This window comes from Erpetoichthys calabaricus, chromosome 13 (genome assembly GCF_900747795.2).
Source record: "Erpetoichthys calabaricus chromosome 13, fErpCal1.3, whole genome shotgun sequence".
NCBI lineage: Eukaryota > Metazoa > Chordata > Cladistia > Polypteriformes > Polypteridae > Erpetoichthys > Erpetoichthys calabaricus.
This window is the reverse complement of record NC_041406.2, coordinates 26,136,894-26,158,686: the sequence shown is the minus strand read 5'-3', so window position 1 is coordinate 26,158,686 and position 21,793 is coordinate 26,136,894. Positions and strand designations below refer to the sequence as shown.

General features: G+C 38.5%; 1 protein-coding gene across 1 annotated transcript in view; it reads right to left on the bottom strand.

Moving 5' to 3' along the window:
• The window catches only part of khdrbs3 (KH domain containing, RNA binding, signal transduction associated 3), a 541,731-nt gene that overhangs the window by 62,496 nt on the left and 457,442 nt on the right, over nt 1–21,793 (bottom strand). The window contains exon 7 of the mRNA XM_051936013.1: nt 9,635–9,717. Within this exon, the coding sequence (XP_051791973.1) occupies nt 9,635–9,717 (83 nt within the window). The remainder of the gene's footprint in view (nt 1–9,634; nt 9,718–21,793) is intronic.

Sequence of the window (21,793 nt, the reverse complement as noted above, 5' to 3'; positions counted from 1 at the left end):
TTTGTGAAACTGGTACCCCTCATATTCCATTAGTGTTACAAACTCGACATCACGCAAACTACACAAAGTCCCAAAAATACTCAAAATGCCCAATAGAGTGGAAAATCACTTGTCAAACCCCAAGTAGTAATGAAAAGGCAGACAAAAATTAAGGATCAAAAAGAACAAAGGCACAGAAGACAATACATTCAAAAAAAGGCAATTCCATAAGCAAACAATGTCCCAATCACAAATCCAAATAGTAGTCAATATATAGAGACCAGCGGTCAAAAAATACAGAAATTCACAAAAGGTACAGTAACCGATAATCCCACACCACAAGCATGTTTAGAATGAACCGCAAGGGACTCTGTGTTGTCCTTGCCTTTATAGTGTCAGGGGAAGGTCTTGGAAGGCAATAGGCAGGTGGCTCCAACTCTTGGGAGACCACCAAAAAACACACGACACATAAAAAAAGATGCTTAAACATGAAGTAACTAAATAATCAACAATATTCACATAAGCAATGAACCAAATAGACATAAAAATGCCATCTGAACCACAGCCAGGGGAAGAACCCTGGGTGAAATACAATTATGATGTGAATCCCTGGGTCCAGTTGATGTGGCATGCACAGCTTCAAGTCTTTCTGGTCATTTTTGCTGAAGACAGCTATAACGGTCTGGGCTGGTTCCATGGTTCTTGGCAAAACTTTAAGCTGGAACCATTGATAGTCATGAACAGAGATGCGATTGGGCAAATGAGGAAACACACAGTCACAACAAAGTGTATGGTGCAAAAGTGCAGTGCTTCAGAAATAAAAAAATAATCAAAAAAAAATTCAGTGCTCATGGTGAACATCAATAAGAGAGGATAGGAGCATACACTGATACAGCACTTTGCACATGACAAACCAACACAGGATCCCAGATTAGGACCCGAGTGCAGCCATGCAACGGGTGACACCTCAGCACCACACTTGTTCAGATGGAATGGAACAGTGTGAGGTTTTTTATGGTGGCTGGAGTGCCAATTCTGCCACCAACCCCCAAGTTTTCCCTGCAGGTTGGAAGGCATACTTGCAGGACTGGATGCAGATTAACGTCATAACGAGGATGGAGCAATTGCAGGTTAAGGGCCTTGCTAAACGGTCTAATGGAGTAGAGTCACTTCTGGTGTTTGTGGGATTTGAACTGATTTGAATGCAGATGCCCAGCCTTAGAGCCACCACTCCGCCCTACGTCAATAAATACTCCAATAAATAGGTTAAAAATACGAAGTTAAAATCAGTTGGGATCCATTCACTAAACCCACAAGCCTCAGTGGATCCTTTTCAGTCCAAAATCACGTTTTCTGCTGCTCACGCTTAAGATGTCCTTGATTGTTCCTTTCCTCCAGTTTTTACCTCTGTCCCTTCTTTCTGTAACAGCCCTGCACATCTTTCTTTTGCTTCTCCACAGCTCACTCTTCTCAGGTCTTGCAGCCAGGCTGAGGTACTGACAGTTGCAGTACCTCTCCCCAGCGCTTATCTCAGTCACCTCAGGCAGTACCACTTGACTTCGGTCTAGCAGGACCACTGGAGAACTTAATCACTCAGGCTTCTCTGGAATGCTCAGCAGGAGATACACACCCCTAAAACAGCAGTACCTCTTGCTTCACCAACCTCTCTGCCTTCCTTCTACCATGCTGGCTCATACTCCCAACACTTCCTTGCTTTCGAACCTTCCCCCACTGTCATGCTCAGGCTCCATTTATCCTTCTGTTGGGTGAGTTGTTTGCCTGCGTATGGAAAAATTCATCTCAGATCGAAATCATCGAGTAGAAGGGTCCTTTCATCAGATCGTCCATCCCAGCACTGACACAGTCATAGAATGGCCAATGAGGGGAGGCAGCTTGTTTTCCGAGATGCATTTTTCATGTCTTTGAACAAAACTGTATCCACATATGTGATAGTTCTGTATTTACAGTGTGGCATAATCTGTTCTTGCATTTTGCCCTAGACAATTGTCATGGTGCTCTACGCATGCTCTAGGCAAGGAGCGCTGTGCAACAACAAACTCTTTTGTACTGTTGTATTGTATTTCTGAGGTGGCCATCATAGATTGGCCATTCAGCTTTGTGAAGAGGATCACTTGTATTCTGTTTTCTGTGTTATATTTACCCCATTTTTAACACCCATTGCATGCCCAACCTGGTGGGGTCTCCCTTTCTTGAGTTGTCTTTCCCATGATTCCTTTCAATTTTTTTTTTGTCTACAAGTTTTTGTTTTTTTTTTCCTCTTATCCTCTTAGACAGTCAAAGCTTTGTGCCGTCAAAAAACAGGGCCTGTTAAAGCCCACTGAGGCATTCTTTGTATGATTTTTGGGCTATAGAAGAAATTAATTGTTCTTATTGCATGCCCACACGTGAATGTTTGGCTGACCAATTACACAATAACACCCTGAAACCGCTCTGCCATGTTACCACTCACACCTTCGCCTATTCACCCTTGCGCAAAAGCTCCCAAAAGTCGATTGGTATATCGTATGAATGTGTTTTTTCATATTGAAGAATCAGGAAGCGCCAAACAAAAAAAGCTGAAGTGATTTAAAAGTGTTCATAAGTAATTTTTATGAACATAATGATAATACAAAAACAACATAAATAACAATTAAATGAAAAAAAAAACATAAGGTAAGGAACAAACAATTTGTTTTCTTTAAGTGGTAAGGGGTTGTTGTTGCATGTTATTTTGCCAGGAAGATCAAGTGCATTGGTATATTAAATACGATGTATCGTGCTCTTTCATCATGATAAACAAAGCAGGTACGTGCACATTTGCATAAGACTTTTAATGGAGTCACTGAGATACAGAATATTTTTCAGTCTCTTCCCCATCTTGATACACTAGTTATTTCTCATGACCCTAAGTAATCCTGGCCATCGTTCTCCAAGAAAAAATATACAATTTTAGATCAATTAATTTCTTTATAACCAGCCAGAAACACACTAAGCTCCATTCAGTAAGGCAGGGCCTTTGGCATTCACATCTTGAATGACAAAATTCTATGTCTTTTTCATGGTCTCCCCCGCCCCACTCCACTTTTGCCTCAAGCCTTTACCATTATCTGCCATCTCGCTTTTAAAACAAATAGCTTTACACCGGAGGCACATTTCCAACAGAAAAGTTTGCAGATCTAACAACTAGCTATTGCAAATGTGCCCTCAAGATGCAAACTGTGCAAAATGAATCTTTCTGAAAAGGACTTAGAGAAATACGGCCTACAGACACAATCCAACAAAAAGCCTTGACTTCAACAGGGCTTTTTGTCAGAATAAAGAGAGCTTTCTGTAACACACAAGGAAGAGCAGATCATTTTACAAAACTGTAGGACTTCATAGAGAGTTTGGAAAAAAAATCCCTTCACAAGTTCACTTGCTTGATACATCCATTAAAAACTTCTTTTGAAGAGTTATAAGGTGCACAGTATGTACCGTAATAGAAGCAAAATAAAACAAGAAACAATAAAAGCAAATCTTTGAACAATGAATTTAGCATAAAGAGGAATCCAGAGCTGCAGCCTCAATTGGTAAATAAATAAAAACTGACATTATACTGATATTTTAAGTCATTACAATATTTGGCCAAAAGCTTGACCATTACATGAACTTGTTGGACATCCCTTTCCAAAATTATGGGTACTTTAATATCGAGTTGCCCCCACACTCCACTTTGTGGCTATAACTGCCTCAACTTTTTTTTGGAATGCTTTCCACCAGACTGGGAAATGTGTCCGTGGGAATTTGTGTCCATTTAGCCCAAAGAACGTTTGTGATGTCAGCTACTGATGTTGGTTTACAACTAGCCATCCAGTTCATCCCAAAGGTGTTCAACAGATTCGAGGTTAGGCCACTCAAATTCCTCAATGTCTTTATGGACCAAGCTTTGTGCACAGGGTCACAGACATTTCTGAACAGAAAAGGGCCTTCCCCAAACATTGGCCACAAAGGTGGAAACACACAGTTGTCTAAACTGCCTTTGTATGCTGTAGCATTTGCAGTACCCTTCACTGAAACCAAGGGGCCTCAACTAAACCCTGAAAAACTGTCCCACGCCATTATCCCCCCTCTACCAAACAGTAGGCACAATGCAGAAGAGTTACTAGGCTGATTCCAGAGCTACAGGGGATGCATTATGAGGAAAGATTAAAAGAGCTGAGCCTTTATAGTTTAATCAAAAGGAGATTAAGAAGAGACGTGATTGTGGTGTTTAAAATTACGAAACTATGACTTTAAAAATAAGTCCAAGGAGAATACTGGGACACGGTTGGAAACTTGTTAAGGGTAAATTTGGCACAAACATTAAGATGTTTTTCTTCACACAGAGAACCATAGAAACATGGGACAAGTGACCAAGTAGTATAGTATACAGTAGAACTTCAGAGACCTTCAAAACTCGATTTGACATTATTTTAGGACAATTAAGTGGATACGACTGGTGAGCTTTGTTGGGCTATTCTCGACTAGATTGTTCCAATGTTCAGATGGTGGCATTCTCTTGCTATCTGCCCAATGCAGATTCACCCACCAGACTGCCAAATAGTGAAATGTGATTCATCGCTCCAGGAAACATGTTTCCACTACCCCAAAGTCTAATGGTGGTGTGCTTTGCACCACTCCAGCCAATTCTTGGCATTCCGCATAATAATCTTAAGCTTGTGTGCCACTGTTTGACCATGGAAACCCATTTCATGAAGCTCCAGTTCTTGTGCTGATGTTGCTTAAAGAGGAACTCTATTGTGAGCGATGCCATAGATGATAGGTGATTTTTACAGGCTTATGGGCTTCAGCACTCAGGTGAAGCTTGTGAGCTTCAGTGGTCAATCACTTCCGTGGCTGAGCTGTTGTTGTTCCTTGACGCTTCCATTTCACATTAACAGCACTTAGGATTGACCAGGGCAGTGAGCTGAAATTTCATGTGCTGACTTGGAGCAAAAGTGGCATCCCATGACTGTGCCATGTTTATTATATATTAGTATTACCCAATCTACTGCATATGTCAGTGGAGACTGCATGGCCATGTGTTTCATTTTATGCAAATGTTAATAATGAAACATCTGAATTCATTCGTTTACAGAGGTCTCCACATGTTTTTGGTCATGTAGTGTACATTGCTAAAAACAGGAAAGAGAGATAAACAACTAATTTACTTCACCTGGATCATAAACAAAGATACTACAGGTGAGCCATTTTCTCATGTTTTCTAGTATTTTTCTATCCTCCATCATTTTTCAATACAAGTATCTCTTTTTTCCATTTGTATTTATTGATTTTTATAGTTATGGCAGTGATGTCATAAAGAGTGTTTAAAAGGCCCTGGTGTTGACCTGTTCAAAAAAATGCTTTAAAAACTGGCATTTTTAGCATTAAAATTGTGATGGGGCCACATGGATCTGGGTGAGAGACGCCATCGGAAGTAGTAGAACTATCCTGAGAAGCTTTATAGGCAGTGTGTGTGTGTGTGTGTGTGTGTGTGTGTGTCTGCATGTGAGTGATTAAGTGATAGAAATCAAACAGCCTTTATCCAGTCTCAAAAAAATCTGATATAATGCGTTTACTCCCAATCCAATTTGGGCCAGAAATGTAATAAAATCAGAATTACTTTTTCTATCAGTGTCAATGGTTGAATAAATGTGTTCTTTGAGTATATAGTTAAAACATATATGTGTTCTGTTCACTTTGATCACATAATATTTAGTTTTAGTTAAAGATCTGAAAGCACTTGTTTTCAAACATTTTCAGTAATAGAAGAAAACAGAAAGGGGACAAAAACCTTTTTTTCATGACATTGTAACTGATCTGCTGCTATACCATAATGAGAAAAAGAAAAAATGCGACCATTTTTCTTCTAAAGACAAGCTTTAAAGTAAATTCATGCATCAAAGAGCGTATTGCGAAACTCTCAGAAGGAACAGTCAAGTAATTGGGGTTTTTACCACCAACTGTATTTGATTCAGCACCTCTGAGGAAACCTGATATTATTGCAATGCTTTATTTTTATCTATTGTGCAAATACCTATCAAAAATATTCCTGGTTTTAAATTTTATGGCAAAGTTTTATGCACAAACAGAAGTCCTCACCTTTAAAGAGAGGCAGACAGTGCTCATTTTAGCGACAGCAAAATAAAGCCATTTTCCATCTATTCCACCGCTCAGATCACAGGATGATCTTAACTGTACCATGTCAAACTAAGAAACGTATTAAAGACTGAATGTTTCACTTTCAACCTGTAATGCATATTTATCAGTGCCGTCATTTGCTGTTTTTTTACATAAAGAACAAAATCAACACCGTACTTGGGGAGATCAGACTCTGACTCATGACTCAAACCCACGAAGTTGAATTTCTATAGTAATTGGGGAGAAAATAATTATTTTAACAGTACATTATTTGGAAATAAGACGTGTAATATCTGTGTGGTCTGTTAGTTTTAGGAATAAATGGTTATTTATATAAAATGCAGCTTTTAAATGTGGAAAGCAGACTGTAGCTCTATTAACGGAATGGATAATATTATATTAATTGTCTTTAACAGGCATTTAACATGGCTGGGCTGGGCTGGTGTTTTTATGTAGATGGTTGCCAAGTCCAGTCTGAGGGCTAATGGAAGTTACGAAAATACTCACACAAATACTTGTATTACACCATGACTATAAACAACACAAGGTTTATGCTCAGATAAAATAACCAGTGTGTACTTGTAAGAAGGTATAAAATAAGTGTTTGGGCCCTTTTTGGTATCATGTGACTATAATTACTGTTGCATTTAACTACTAGAGCTGGTCTTCACGCTACAAAAAAGACATAGCAGCACTAGGAAAATGCCAGAGAAGAGGTACTAGGATGACTACAGGGCTACAGGAGATGGATGGGTTACGAGAAAAGATTGAAAGAGCTGAGCCTTTTCAGTTTAAGCAAAAGGAGATTAAGACAAGACCTATATATACTGTATGTATATATATTTTCTGCAGATACTGTATATATATATATGGTGTCATGTATGTGTGCCAGAGGAACACCTTCCTCTTTCACCTATGGCATGTGGTACCACTCCTGGATTAGACAGGGTGCTGCCACTAACAGTCTTGTCTCCTTTTTCTCCTCACAGCCTTGAGAAACCACCCCATGAGAGCAATGAAGCCAATGAGACTCCACCACTTCTGGTCAATCTGGTATAAAAGGAAGACACTCCAGGAAGGTGGCATCTAATTTGGACCTGGCCATGCTGAAGAGAGTCTGTGAGATTGCCATGAGATTGATTTAAAAGACAACTAGCCTGTAATTATAGTGCCATCAAGTGTGTGTATTGTTTGAAGTTTTCTTTTTTTGCTAGAATTAAATGGGGTTTTTGCCCAGTTGGCACCCCAGTTATTCTTGGATTTGCCTTGCCTCATCATTCACTCCACTACATAATATACAGTGCCCTCCATAACGTTTGGGACAAAGAAACATTTGTCCTTGAGGAGCTGAAGATGTCTGCATTAGAGTCTTGGCAGAGAATAATCATAGAAGATCCTCAGCACCTGGTGATGTCTATGAATTTCAGACTTCAAGCAGTCATTGCATGCAGACTATTAAATATGACAGCTTTAATAGACCTGCTATAGCTATGTCCCAAATATTAGGATGCCCAGAAAAAAGCAATGAATACAAATACCTTTAAATTAAAGTCTGCAGTGTGCACTTTAGTCATGTCTGATTTGTTTGATCTGTAATTTTAAACTGTGGAGTGGAGGTGTAAATCAAAGAAAAAAAAAAATATATATATATATACATACACAAACATATTATATACTGTATATATAAAGCCACCAGGGTTAGATGGGGATCCCGACCAGAGAAGGGGATGGGTCCTAACCTGGACGGGAGGTTCTGAGCAGACAGATGGGCATCCTGACCAGGAGAAAGGAAGGAGCGATCTGGAGGGGATGGACAGACAGCCCACCAGATGATGTCACTGGGGACTCTTTATCGCTCCAGAACGCTATTGGAAACAGCCCTGGATATCAGTGTCCAGTACAGAACCAGTAGGGTATGCTGGGAAGTGTAGTCCGGCAACACCGCTCTGCTGGAGTACCTTGAGTGCGCTGCAGGGAGATGAGCTCTCTAATAAGTGGGACTTCCATGTGACCCAGAAGTACCTCCATTGGGCAGTGGCCCTGGCACTGGAAGTACTCCGTGGTCCTTAATAAAAAAGACTGCACTTTCGTGTCCAGGCAAGTCAGAGCTGGGAAGACGTGGAGCAGCACTTGACTGGAGGAGGGCAGTGTGGTGTTGAGAGAAATTGTGGAGAGAAATTACTTGTGCTTGTGCTACTTTGTGGAGGAATTTGGTTAATAAACCATCCTTTATTTGTGTTTTGGGGTTTGGGGGTCGCTGACGACCCCGGTTTCATCACAATATATATACACACACACATATACATATATATACATGTATACATATACATACATATACTGTATATATAAATATATATACACACACACAAAAGTATATGTATAGCTGAAGTGTAATCAGAGAAATTAATGGCAAAGCAGTGAAGCATGATAGAGGATTTTCAGCATTTTTTAACTTATTATACTCATTAACTAAAGATGAATTGTGGGGGCAAGCTGTCTTGGTCTAAAGCCATTGATAATACAAGCATAACAGGAAGCAGAGAACAGCTTAATGAATAAAAAGAAAAACAGCAAGGCTGAGTTTCTGGCAACTGGAGGTTCTTCTGTGTGGTGGGTTGATTTTTCATTTTCATTCTTATGGTACATGTAAAGTATTGTGTGAGAGAATAATTTAACTATTACTAAAGTATTTAAGATAAAATATCCTTTAGAGACAAGGTCTGATTTAGAATATAGAGCAGTAAGTCAGAAGAAATCACAAATCATATAGTAATGTACATTTTTACCTCCTGCTTTAAAGTGATTTTATATGTGCTGTAGGTGATGGGTGGTAGTAAAGTAGACCTTGTTATAAAATCTCTATGGAGCACTTAATCTGCTTTTCAGTCTCACATATTTAATGTTCTGTATTTGCATAACCTGCTTTACAAATTTGTCCCCGGATTAGTGCTTAAATGTCTAGGATACTGTATGGCCTTATCCAATACCTGTGAAGTTGCTCATTATTTAACTTCTCAAATAAAGAGATGCAGCCATAATAAATCCTATCCATACCTCCCCAGGGTGTTAGTGAGCTATTCCACACAGCAGTCAGTATCAGACAACATCTGTCAACAGCCCATCGTCAGCATAAATCTAAATAATGTAGTACTAGAGTTTTTACAATATATCCTGGGTTTCTGACTTCAAGGAGAGCATGCAAAACACATAATTATCAGGAGGTATAAATGGTACCATACAGCAGGAAACAGGATATACTGTAAATATGGTTTAGACAATAGGTTCAACTGTACACAGTGAAGGTTAGTTGGAACTGTTGCAGATTTTTGAGTTTACTTTACTTGTCCTTAACATTTTAATGATTGTAGCAGGCACAACCCATGTTGCAAAACAAACTAATTCACTGCCATTTACTGTAGGTTCAAATAGTTAAGCATATGCATTACAATGTCCAGATCCCTATATCAGAAATAGTAAGAAACAAAACATCACTTACCTTTCTACCTGATCACCATAACTGTTGTCATAAGAGTCAAACCCTTCATCATCATAGACTGCTCCATAGCCATCACCGTAATCCTAAAAACACAAACACAAAAACAACCATTTATCAGTCTTAGCATATAAACTGAACATGTGTGATGATCTACAGACTCAAATGTTCAGTGCAAGGCAAATCTGACAACATGCTGGTGCAGTGGGTGGCACTACCACCTTACCGATCCATTTTCCTGGGTTTCAGTCCCAGGCAGTTAAATTTGCATATTCTGTCCATTTCAACATGGACTTTCCCCCGAATACTGTGATATCTTCCCAAAGATGTTCTAGATAGATTGACAGGCTTTTCTGGAAAGGCAGAGTCTGAGTGTAAGTGTGTGTGGGAGTGGGTCCTGCGATAGACTGGCATTGTTTACAGGACTGTTTCCTGACTTGCACCCAGTGCCACTGGGACAAACTCTCATCTCTGTGACCTGAAATTTGATTAACTATAAAAATGGTAGGTTGGTAATACCAGGTGTAAATTATGAAATGTTCTGTTGTGAATCTTTTACATGAAGCCAGATGTCGTCTCTTAGCTAGTGATGGTGTTATACATCTGAACAATCTTAACATGAGAGTTATTTTCCTATGCTTGGTATTATCAATGTAACATACAATAACATTCTCAGTCCCAGTTAAGCCTGATCAGGGTTGCATGGGCTGGCGCCTTTCCTGGCAGCGTTAGACACAAATAAATAAGTTATTTCAATTGGAGCCCTTTTCATTTTTTTTTTAAAAGTGCTACATAAATAAAAATTATTATTATTATTATTATTAGGGGGCTTTGCCCCCTGCTCGCTTCACTCACCACCCCCCCTGGCCTTTGCTGCACGCCAGCCACTTCACGTCTGTGCCACTCACATATATGGATTTCACTTTCTTTTAATTCTCGCGGATACGCCTCTTCTTTGGGAAGAAACACTACTTTTCCCTGATGGCAACACAAATTAGACGATCTACAAGTCTCCGACTTAAAGTTTAAATCTGAACAATATATTCAAACTCTTTTCGCTGTTCCGTTATTTCACCGATTAATAATTTCCGTTTGTTTGTGCTAATGCGATCTTTACAATCATTTTTTTGAGACTTTTGAATTTTAGTACTTTCATTATCTCTAACCTTCTCTGCATGTGTATTATGCCAACGTTTTTGAATTCTTTACGACATTGTACTTTGTCATCTACTCTTTTATTTTCAGCCCCGGGCGTGGTTAAATCTCTTGGCACAAAGTCTCATCTCACAGGACATGAAAGTATCTCTCTGAAAAAGTCACGTCCCGTCCCAGGCTAAAAAGTCTCATCTTATCCCAGGATTTTTTTAATTATAATAGAGGGATTATTATTATTATGCTGTATATTTTCCTAACACACAGGTACTAATCTCACACCTATTACTAATACCTACACCATCCTCCATAATGCCATGTTATATTCTGTCTGACACTATAAAGGAGAAACTGAAACTTGAGGTGGTTAGCTGTTTATACTTCTTTTATTTGTGCATGTGTGAGAGATTTATAAGAAAAAAGAAACATAAGACTCTCATTTTATGTAAAACACTGTTAACTCTTATACTCTACACAGTATGCAGGCCAATTTGAACAAAATCAGACCTTTACACAAGTCACTATGCCCTGCATGAATATACTATCTGCTGAAAAGTGAGACACAATATATTTATCTCATAAGGCTCTTCTAAATTTCATGTTTTCCTGTATAAACATGACTAAATAAAGAAACCTAACCTAACCTAACCTAACCTAAAGTGTTTATAATTAGCAGAAACTTTCTATTTCCATGTCATTGGCTTCCCAGTTAAAAATTAAATTAAAATGGGTGTGGAAGTTAACAAAATTAACAATAATTCTGAGGAAAGACTAGACGTGCAAGATTGAAAAATCATTAAGCAAGAAAGCTAAAAGGTCTCGAGCCAACGCTGAAACAGAGAAGAGATCCTATCTTTCCTTCTTTTCCTAATTATACTGTATTTCCCTGCTTTTTAAATTCTCCCCTTTTATCCTTGTCTTTTTCTTTCAGATCTGAGGTCTTGTCTCCAGTTTTGTGAGCACAGGCTAAGTGAGTAAGTGCCTGTTGGCTCTCATTCCCCTTTTTTTATATGAAGATTGGCTTCAATGAGTAAAAGGCACCTGCTACCAATCAACCTGAGAGGCAGAACAGTCAGAGCCTGGCATAAACAATACCAAAGAAATGCTACTAGCAATACACACAGCCACATAGACACAACACAGATGGAGCAAGCGAAGGGAAAAAAAAAAATTCACTAATTGAGGGTGTGCACATAAGGGAGAACAGGAAGAAATAATGGTGATTTGTCGATTACAATGCCATTCCCAATTCACCAGTGAACAATTAGCAGCTGCTCCGATGAGCTTTGTTCAAATGTTCACATCTAATACCCTCTGAAAGCAGATCTGCAGAATTTATTTTGTCTGACCCCATGTGAGCAAGTCACAATATGTACATACATAAAAAATAATAATTTGTAATATTATGTAAGATGTCTCTGCTGATATACTGGTACAAGTATTGCCAGTGAAACTGTAACTGATTCTACAACCAAATTTCAAAAAAGCTGGGATATGAAAAATATTATAAAAAAAAGTTTTGTAAAGTCTATTCACCCTGTACTATACTGAAAACACTACAACACCACATTATTAGATGGTTTACTCTTCTGGATATATATATATTTTTAAATATGAACTCATGTCAAATCTGATGACTCCAACACGCTCCAAAAAAGTTGGGCCAGTTGAGTGTTTCCCACTGTGTAACATCGCCATTTCTTTTAATAACTTTTATTAAGCAGCTGGGCACTGAATGCACAAGTTGGTACTTGTATGGCTACTATGACTGTAAACTGTACAACTTAATGTACAGATAAAATAACCAGGGTGTACTTGTAAGATGATAGTGTTTGGGCCCTTTTGGTCTTGTATGATTATAACCTTTGTTGTGTTTAGCTACTAGCGCTGGTATTCAGGATACAAAAAAGACATAGCAGCACTCGAAAATGTCCAAAGGAGAGCGACTAGGCTGATTCGAGGATGGCAGGGGATGATTTATGAGGGAAGATTAGAAGAGCTGAGCCTTTTCAGGGTAAGGAAAAAGTATTTCAAATTTTGAAGGGATTAGTCCACTGGATCAAGACTGTTATTTTAAAATGAGTTCAACAAGAACATGTGGACACAGCTGGAAACTTGTTAAAGGTAAATTTCACAGAAACACAAATTTTCGAACAAAATTTTCTTTACACAGAGAACCACAGAAACATAGAATAAGCTACCAAGAGGTGTTGCGGGCAGTTAGACTTTAGGGACTTTCAAAATTCGACTTGATGTTATTTTGGAAGAATTAAGTGGATAGGGCTAGCAAGCTGTGTTGGGATGAATGGCCTGATCTCATGTAAATTGCTCCAATCATCTCTAATGTATTATATGTGGTAATGATAAAGTGGCCTCACTGACAAGTAAAAATACCAATAACAGGTTATCAGTTGTCCGATTTTAGCATGATGCAATATGTGACTTGCTGTGTCTTGCTGTTTAGCAGTACTTTTCCAATAAAATTACCTCTTTGAGGCAACTGTACAAAAGAGAGCATCTGAGTGCATTTCTTTGACATCATCCCAACAGCATCCCAACAAACATTAGCATCCCAAGTGGCTGAAGAAGAAAAGACTGCAAACTAGCTGCTCAAGGCAAACCACCGGAAACGAAGCTTGCTGGGTAGACATTGATTTAAATTGTTCCAGTTGTATGTTTTTTGTTATTTAATAATAATAATAATAAATTTTATTTATATTGCACTTTATATTTTAGCAATCCCAAAGTGCTACAGAGTAAAAATAGAATAATAAAATAAAAAAAAGAACAGAAGAGTCTATAAAATACTTTAACAAAATGACTTTCTAAAAAGATGAGTTTTTAGGTTTCGCTTAAAGGCCTCAGTCGACTGTGGGGCTCTCAGGTAATCAGGGAGGGCATTCCACAGCCTCGGCGCCACCGATGAAAACGCCCTGTCACCCATGCTGCTGAGCTTAGTTCTGGGGACTTGAAGAGTGTTAGTGAGTACAGAGTGGAGGGAACGTAAGGAGTTATGGGGGGTAAGGAGTTCCTGTAGATAAAGAGGGGCATGTCCATAAATGCACTGATGGGTAAGAAGGGAGACCTTGTACTCTATTCTGAATGAAACAGGGAGCCAGTGAAGGGTTTTCAGGATTGGGGTGATGTGATCATACTTTCGCACCCTCATCAGGATCCTGGCAGCGCTGTTCTGAATATACTGGAGGCTCTGGATACTCTTGCCAGGAATCCCAATGAGGAGTGCATTACAGTAATCCAGCCTGGAAGAGACAAAGGCATGGACGAGCTTCTCTGCATCTGCCAGGGTGAGTAATGGGCGGAGTTTGGCGATGTTCTTGAGATGGTAAAAATATGACTTACAGAGATATTTGATGTGGGTGTCAAAAGTAAGTTGGGAGTCCATTCTAACACCCAAATTAGTAACAGATGTGGAAAGAGGAATATTTTGGCCAGAGAAAGTAATACTGGTGATGGTAGAAGAGCGAAGATGATGTGATGTACCAACTAAGATGGCTTCTGTTTTGGATCTGTTCAACTGAAGAAAATTGAGCCTCATCCAAGCCTCTATCTCCTCCAGGCAGGTAGACAATGTAGATGTTGGCAGAGGAGCAGTAGAGGAGGTGGGAGTAGTCCTGAGGTAAAGCTGAGTGTCATCGGCATAGCAATGGAACGATAAACCATGTCTGCCAATGACAGTTCCAAGGGGGAGCATGTAGATAGTAAAAAGGATAGGGCCCAGCACAGAGCCCTGTGGAACACCACAGGCGACGTTGTGGGTGTGGGACTTTGCGCTGCCAAGGGCGACATGCTCAGTTCTGCCAGTCAGGTATGATGTAAACCAATTTAGAACAATTCCTGAGAGTCCAATAGTGTATTGCAGGCGGTGAAGAAGGATGTTATGGTCTATTGTGTCAAAAGCAGCTGTCAGGTCAAGGAGGATAAGTAGTGAAGGTGAACCAGTATCTGCCGTCATCAGAAGATCATTGGTGACCCTGACCAGGGCTGTTTCAGTGCTATGGCCAGGGCGAAAACCAGACTGAAACTTTTCAAACAGATTGTTCAGTTTGAGATGATTGTGAAGTTGTGCTGCAACTATTTTTTCCAGGACTTTGGAGAGAAATGGAAGATTGGAGATGGGCCTATAATTGGAGAGAACTTCAGGATCCAAGGTGGATTTTTTCAGTAGAGGTCTGATGACAGCAGTTTTTAGTGCAGAAGGAATATGGCCAGCCAGGAGGGACTGATTTATTATCCTGGTGATAAGTGGAGAGATGGCAGAAATGTTGGCCCTCAGCAAGGGTGAGGGGAAAGGGTCCAGGGAACTAGTAGACGGTTTCATTTTCCTGATGACATCCTCCACCTCTTCCCGTGTGGCAACAGAGAAAGAGCAAAGAGGATGGACGGTCTCAGACAATGAGTCAACAGTTGGGAAGGGCAAGATATCCTTGGTAGAGAGGTGTAAACGGATATTATCAACTTTTTGTTTAAAAAAGTTGATATACATATTGCATCTGTCATCAGTGGTCTCAGAATGGGCAGGTAAAGGAGGTTTGACAAGATGATTTATGGTTGAAAAAAGTTTTTTAGGGTTGCTGGAGCCATTTCTGATGATGGTGGAATAAAACTTGGACCGTGATATATCTAGTTTGTCTTTGCACACAGAGCCATAGACACATGTAATAAGTTACCAAATAGTGTAGTAGATAGTAGGGCTTTAGGGGCTTTCAAAATTAGACTTGTTGTTATTTTAGATGAATTAAGTGGATATGAATGGCAAGCTTTGTTGGGATGATTGGCCTGTTCTTATCTAGGTTGTACTAATGTTCTCCTAAAAATTTAGCAAGTGGAATTTTCCTACATTTGTCCATTATGCTGGTCTTCAGCTTTCCCGTCGTTGTTGTACCTGCACTCTCTACTTATGGAGCCATGCACCTGTAATGTGGGAAGAATGTGGCTTGGTGCGGTCCTTCTGGTAAATGCAGGAACATCCCTTGAAATCATTGCCTCTGAATGGCACCATATGTTACTCCAAAAGTTGTACATTGCTTTCTGAATTAATAAGAGCGTGGATTGTCCTCTCCTCATTGGCCTGGAGAAAGAGTTGGCCATGTTTCTCAAAACCTATTTGAAATGTTGACTTGACAGACCATTAAACATGATTTCAATGTGCTACTTTCCTTCTCAGTTAAGACCAAGCACAGAAAAGTCAATGGTACTTCTGGACAGTGTTGATGTAAGGCTTCTGCTTTGCATAGCAAAGCCTTAACTTGCATCGGTGGATGCAGCGGCAAATGGTGATTGACAGACAAAGTTAAGTGACATACTTCTAAGACCATGTCAAGATAATAATTACAGGTGAATGGCAGTGGTTTTTAAGAAAGTGACGTCTGAGGGATTGGAGACCCCAGATTTGACCAGATTTTTTGCATATTTTTTTTAAATATTGTGCACTGTAGAGGGTGAAATGCCCCAAATCCTTCCTTATAGTCTTTGGGGAACATTGTTCTCAAAGTGCTGAATTATTCACTGATGTAATTGTTGGTGATAATTCAGTACTTCAGTTTTTGATCCTTTGAATAAACCTATTAGGAAAATTAAAAGTGGTGTTTAGACAATTATAATACGTTTTTGACTTTTGTTTAATGGGAAAGTTAAATATCCACATATCTCACAATGTACAATATTTTTATTAGTATGATTTCTTTTATTCCTGCTCATCATCCCAGAAAACATGGACTCTAATGGGGACTGTCAACCCCAACCCATAGGTCAGAGGGCCCTCAGGAAAATTAAACCAACCAAGGATTTGAAGTTGTTCTCTTAAATAGTCATAGAGAGGAAACTGAATAAAAACCTGGACTTTAATGAGATTGTTAATGAATTTGTGAGGAGAAAAGCAAAACAGAAATGTCTGTAAGATGGGACAACTGATTCATTTATTATTATTCTATATGACGGGGAATCCATAAATTCCTGGAATTGGTCAATAGCATGGGAGTAGGGTGTAGTTCTTGAATATATTTCAGGGTGTCAGTTCTCCAAGTAGCATCATACTCAAATTGATTGAGTGCTTATTTCTGAGGTTTATACTACAGTTGTGCACATGACTTGGGCTTTTTTTTTCTCCAAGCCACCATGACAGATTTTCAAAAGATAATGGTGATCAGCTTTTTGACTTTGCCAAACTTTTTCATAAATAGTTTGTTCTCTGTGGACTGAAGTGTTTGTGGGAAAGTGTCATGAAAAAAACATCCAGAGAAGTGGTGCATCCAAAACTGATTTTGAACAATGACAACGTACCTCCACACAACATATTGTCAATCCAAGATTTTTAAATAATGTTTCTGTTGTTTTACTGGAAGAAGATATTCTACCGTCTAAGAATTCCAGAAAAAAACAGAGGAGGGAAACACAGAAACAAAAGATGAGTACAGGAAATGTTAACAGGAATGGAAGAAGTGCTGGGAAAATTACAGTTAGGGTATTAAACAGATGTAAATGCTCATGGCTACAATGTTATTGTCTATAGGTCTACAGAAATACTGAGGTAAACCTGGATGTTCACAGCAGCATCAAAAAATCACTGGCTGAACTATTCATTCATCTTTAAGGAGGGCAGTCTCAGTTCAAGTGAACAAGTGACTTTGTTTTTGTGATTGTTTATGAAATGCAGACAAATGATAATCACAATATTTTCCAATTCACATTATTGCAGAGCATGTTATTGAAGCTTTTTATTGTATTTGTGTTTTATTATTCGATGCAATACATTTTAGAGGCTATTGTGTTTTTCTCCTAATTGCCAGCTATTCATGTAAATTATGCTCATCCAAACATTAATTATTACTGTGTAAAGCATACCATTCATATTGTGCTATCTATAATTTAAAAAATGATTTGATTTAGCTTGATAAACTATAAATACAAATAAAAATTAGTTAAATAATGTACCGTGATCTAAACATGATCCAAAGTTATGATCCAAGCTATCCAAAACTCTCTCTCTAAAAAGACAGCGAAGTCCATTTTTTTCAGAATCTTCAATTTCTCTCAAGTTTGTGAGGAGCAGGAACCAATCTGGGATGTAACTCATGTCCACTACAGAAACATACTACGGTAATCACCTAAATACACTGATACTGGGACAATTTACAGCCTTAAGTCAATCTGACAGCATGACATGGGGAATGGAAACTTCATAAACTATTGTTGGGGGAAGTCTTTGTGTATGAATTTGTGTTTAAATATGTGTGACTTCTAATATGTTAACCATGTTTGGGACCTTTAGATAATAATAAGATATAGATGTGTTAATAGACTATCCAATGTACAGTATTTGTTTGCTGATAATACATTTATTAACTACTTTGGGAGCTTTAGGTGATACTAAGATATAGGTGTGTTAATAGGCTGTACCATTTATCTGTATGATGATTGGTTCAACTAAAATGTTTCTTGACTGTGTTATGCAAATGAAGCTACTATTTGTCTTACACAAATTCCTCCATATCAAGGTTCTAAAACAATGCACCAAAAGAAAATAGGACAAAATGTTGTAGACATTAACAAACAGATTTTAACCTAACACTTTGTGTAATCCATCTTTTAAATTGCATAGGGACAAAAAATGTATACATAGTTTTTAATTCCATAATTGGTTAAATCTATAGTGTATTGTTGATTGTCTCAGATTGGCAAGATATAGAAATAGTCCTTCTTTTTATATTCTTTACCTTTCTTTTATTCCTTTATTTGCACATAATAGGTCCCTTCCCTACTACAACCCTAAATGTAAAGTTAGTATACTCTATGCCCTAATCTTAAAAGTTATTTTGGGGCCCTAAACCTAACCCTAAATCTGAGGTTCTTATACTAACCCTAGATTATTTACCTTGTTTAATTTATTGTGGAATACGTTACTTGAGACATAATTTTAAACATTTTCATTAAAATGCTAATTTTAATTTATTGGAATATATGCCGTTTTAAATTGAAATATACAAACATTATTTTTGCTATATTTTTATCTGTTTTATTTAGTTTTATTACTACTAGTAGGGGGAAATCTATTTGAACCCCATGCAGTTTTTAGGTATTTGTCTACTGTTTTTTTTCAACAGATAATTTATCCATCTATCCATCCATTATCCAACCCGCTATATCCTAACTACAGAGTCACAGGGGGTCTGCCAGAGCCAATCCCAGCCAGCACAGGTCACAAGGCAGGAAACAAACGCTGGGCAGGGCGCCAGCCCACCACAGGGCACACACACACACACCCACAAACCAAGCACACACTAGGGACATTTTGGAATTGCCAATGCACCTAACCTGCATGTCTTTGCACTGTGGGAGGAAACCGGAGTGCCTGGAGGAAGCCCAGACAGACACAGGGAGAACATGCAAACTCCACGCAGGGAGGACCCGGGAAGCGAACAGATAATTTATATACATTTAAAATGTTAATAAGAACTATAAGTAAATTATGTTAGAACAGCTTGAATGAATGTGTGTATTAGTGTGATTTTATTCTTGGTGGTGGAATTTATTTTAAATTTAAATATTTAAATGAATGTGCCTGTGCTCTACCTTTCCTAAGAATATTGGTTTGTTATATTTCTCACTGTTATTGTAGAGAACTCTGCCATTCATATGATGAGGCTCCCTCTGGCTTGTTGTAATAACGGATATCCTGCAGATGGAGGTGTTTATAATTATGATCTCTGCTTTTCTTTATTTAAAATACTAATTTTCCGACACTAGTTTAGCAAACACAGGGAGAAAATGTGAAATCCACACTGGTGCTGAACTAAGAGCCATAATGCATCCAAACTGTCCTGCAGTTTGTCCTTTAAAACAACTACTTCTAAAAAGGAATGGGAATAAAAAAACAGCAATTACAAGTCCAAATAAATTAGAAAGAAAAGAATTTCATTATTTTTTGATGTACTGGTCCATCATTTCTTTTGTAAGAATCTCTGACTGCAATTGATATTTTAATGTGCTGATATGCTAGTGAATTATTAATGATTATAAGTACAATGTGATGATGTTCAGAAGAGCATATCAATCATTAATCTCCAGTTACTGACTAAAATACTTGACTCTAATTTTTTTTAATCAATATTAGAACTACTGACTTTTGACGGCCTAGGAGATCTGCAATGAACCTCTAGTCACTCTGATTAGAGCTCTGTTTCTTGTCATAAATTACATATGAAGTAGCAGAGGAGGATACTTTAGGAACAACTACACACATTATGATATACAGTTTCCATTGCAGATGCTTATTATTATTTTAACACCGTAGTTTGAAATTTAGGGCTTTGTAACTATGTTTCTGTCCCGCTTGCCTCAGAATTTTGCATTAGTTTTGCATACATTATAAAAATGCAAATTTTCCTTGGTAAAGTATATAAATGAAAAAAAAAAATTGTATAACCCAGAAAACTTCACAAAATGGTAGTGACCTATATAATAACACATCAAGTCATATTAGATATGTTGCAATTGAAACAAAAAATTAATCTGCCATTAAAGGTTCTGCTTTTCTAAACACACTATATTTACTAAGTATATTACTCAATGCAATCCCCAAGCACTTAACACAATTTTAATAATTACAGCAGTTTTACTTCTAATTTTTACTACATTTGTTCAAAATAGAATACATTTTACCACAGATCACTCTTGCATGAAGTGTTTACAACTACGAAAGGAATTGATACAGTTGTTCTGTCTGCAAACTGGCAGATGAACGTTTTGAGCAAAAACCTGGGTATTCACATTAAAAAACAAAACAGCACAAAAAAGATGTAAAGTGAAATGATGGTGAAACCCAACATGAGAGACAATAATTGTGGTTGAGAGAACAAGAGAGTCAAAACCAATAGTACACGTAAGAAAAGAGCAAAAAGCTAATCTTTGAATATTTCAAAGATTTGGTATCTGCTAATCGGATACTCAGAGCTGTCCTTTTATCCTGTTGCATTGATTATTCATGGGTCTTGACCTCAGAGGACACTCCCCTAGTAATGCTTAAAGCAGGCCAAACAATGGAAATAAACATTAGGAAGTTTTTCTTCACATAGAGAACCACAGGCACATGAAATAAGTGACCAAGAAATATGATAGACAGTAGAACTTCAGGGAACTTAATGTGAGCTTTGTTAGGCTGAATGGCCTATTCTTGTCTAGATTGTTCCAATGTTCAGAAAGTAGAATTCACCTGGCATTTGCCAAAACACAGATTCGTCCACCAGACTTCCAAATACTGAAATGTGATTCATCACTCCAGAGAAAATGGTTCCACTGCCCCAGGGTCCAATGGTGATGTGCTTTATACTACTCCAGCCAAACGCTTGGCATTCTGCATAGTGATCTTAAAATTGTGTGCTACTGTTTGGCCATGGAAAGTTTTTCTTCACACAGAGAACAATAGTTGTATGGAATAGGTAGTGTGGTGGACAGTAGGTTTCTAGAAGAAGAAGAAGACATAGCATTCAAAGGGCTCTACATATAGATTGGGAACCACGTCAACTACCACCAATGTGCAGAATCCACCTGTAGCTATGTTGTGCTCCAGTATGGTCACCACATATAAGTTATTAGGTAGCGAAGGGGTGGTTGATATAGGCAAGGGATGATTGGGAGGGTTGAATTAGAGACGAAGGATGATTAGGCCTGATTGGCCAGTCTGTGATGAGCAACTTGGCCAGGACAGCAGAAAACACCCTACTCTTTACGAAATATGCCCGGCGATCTTTTATGACCACAGAGAGTCACGACTTTGGTTTTACATCAGGACGGTGCCATTTTTGCAGTACAGTGTCGCTGTCACATCACTGGGGCTTTGGGATCCACACTCAGATCACAGGGTTAACACTCCTGCTGGCTTAGCCATTCCACTTGTACAGTGTCCATTTTAGGACATCCTCCTCCCTCCGAAAAAACTCCATCCTTCCTACTACCTTCGACAAAATATTCCTCCTCCCTGCGAGGAATCCCCAG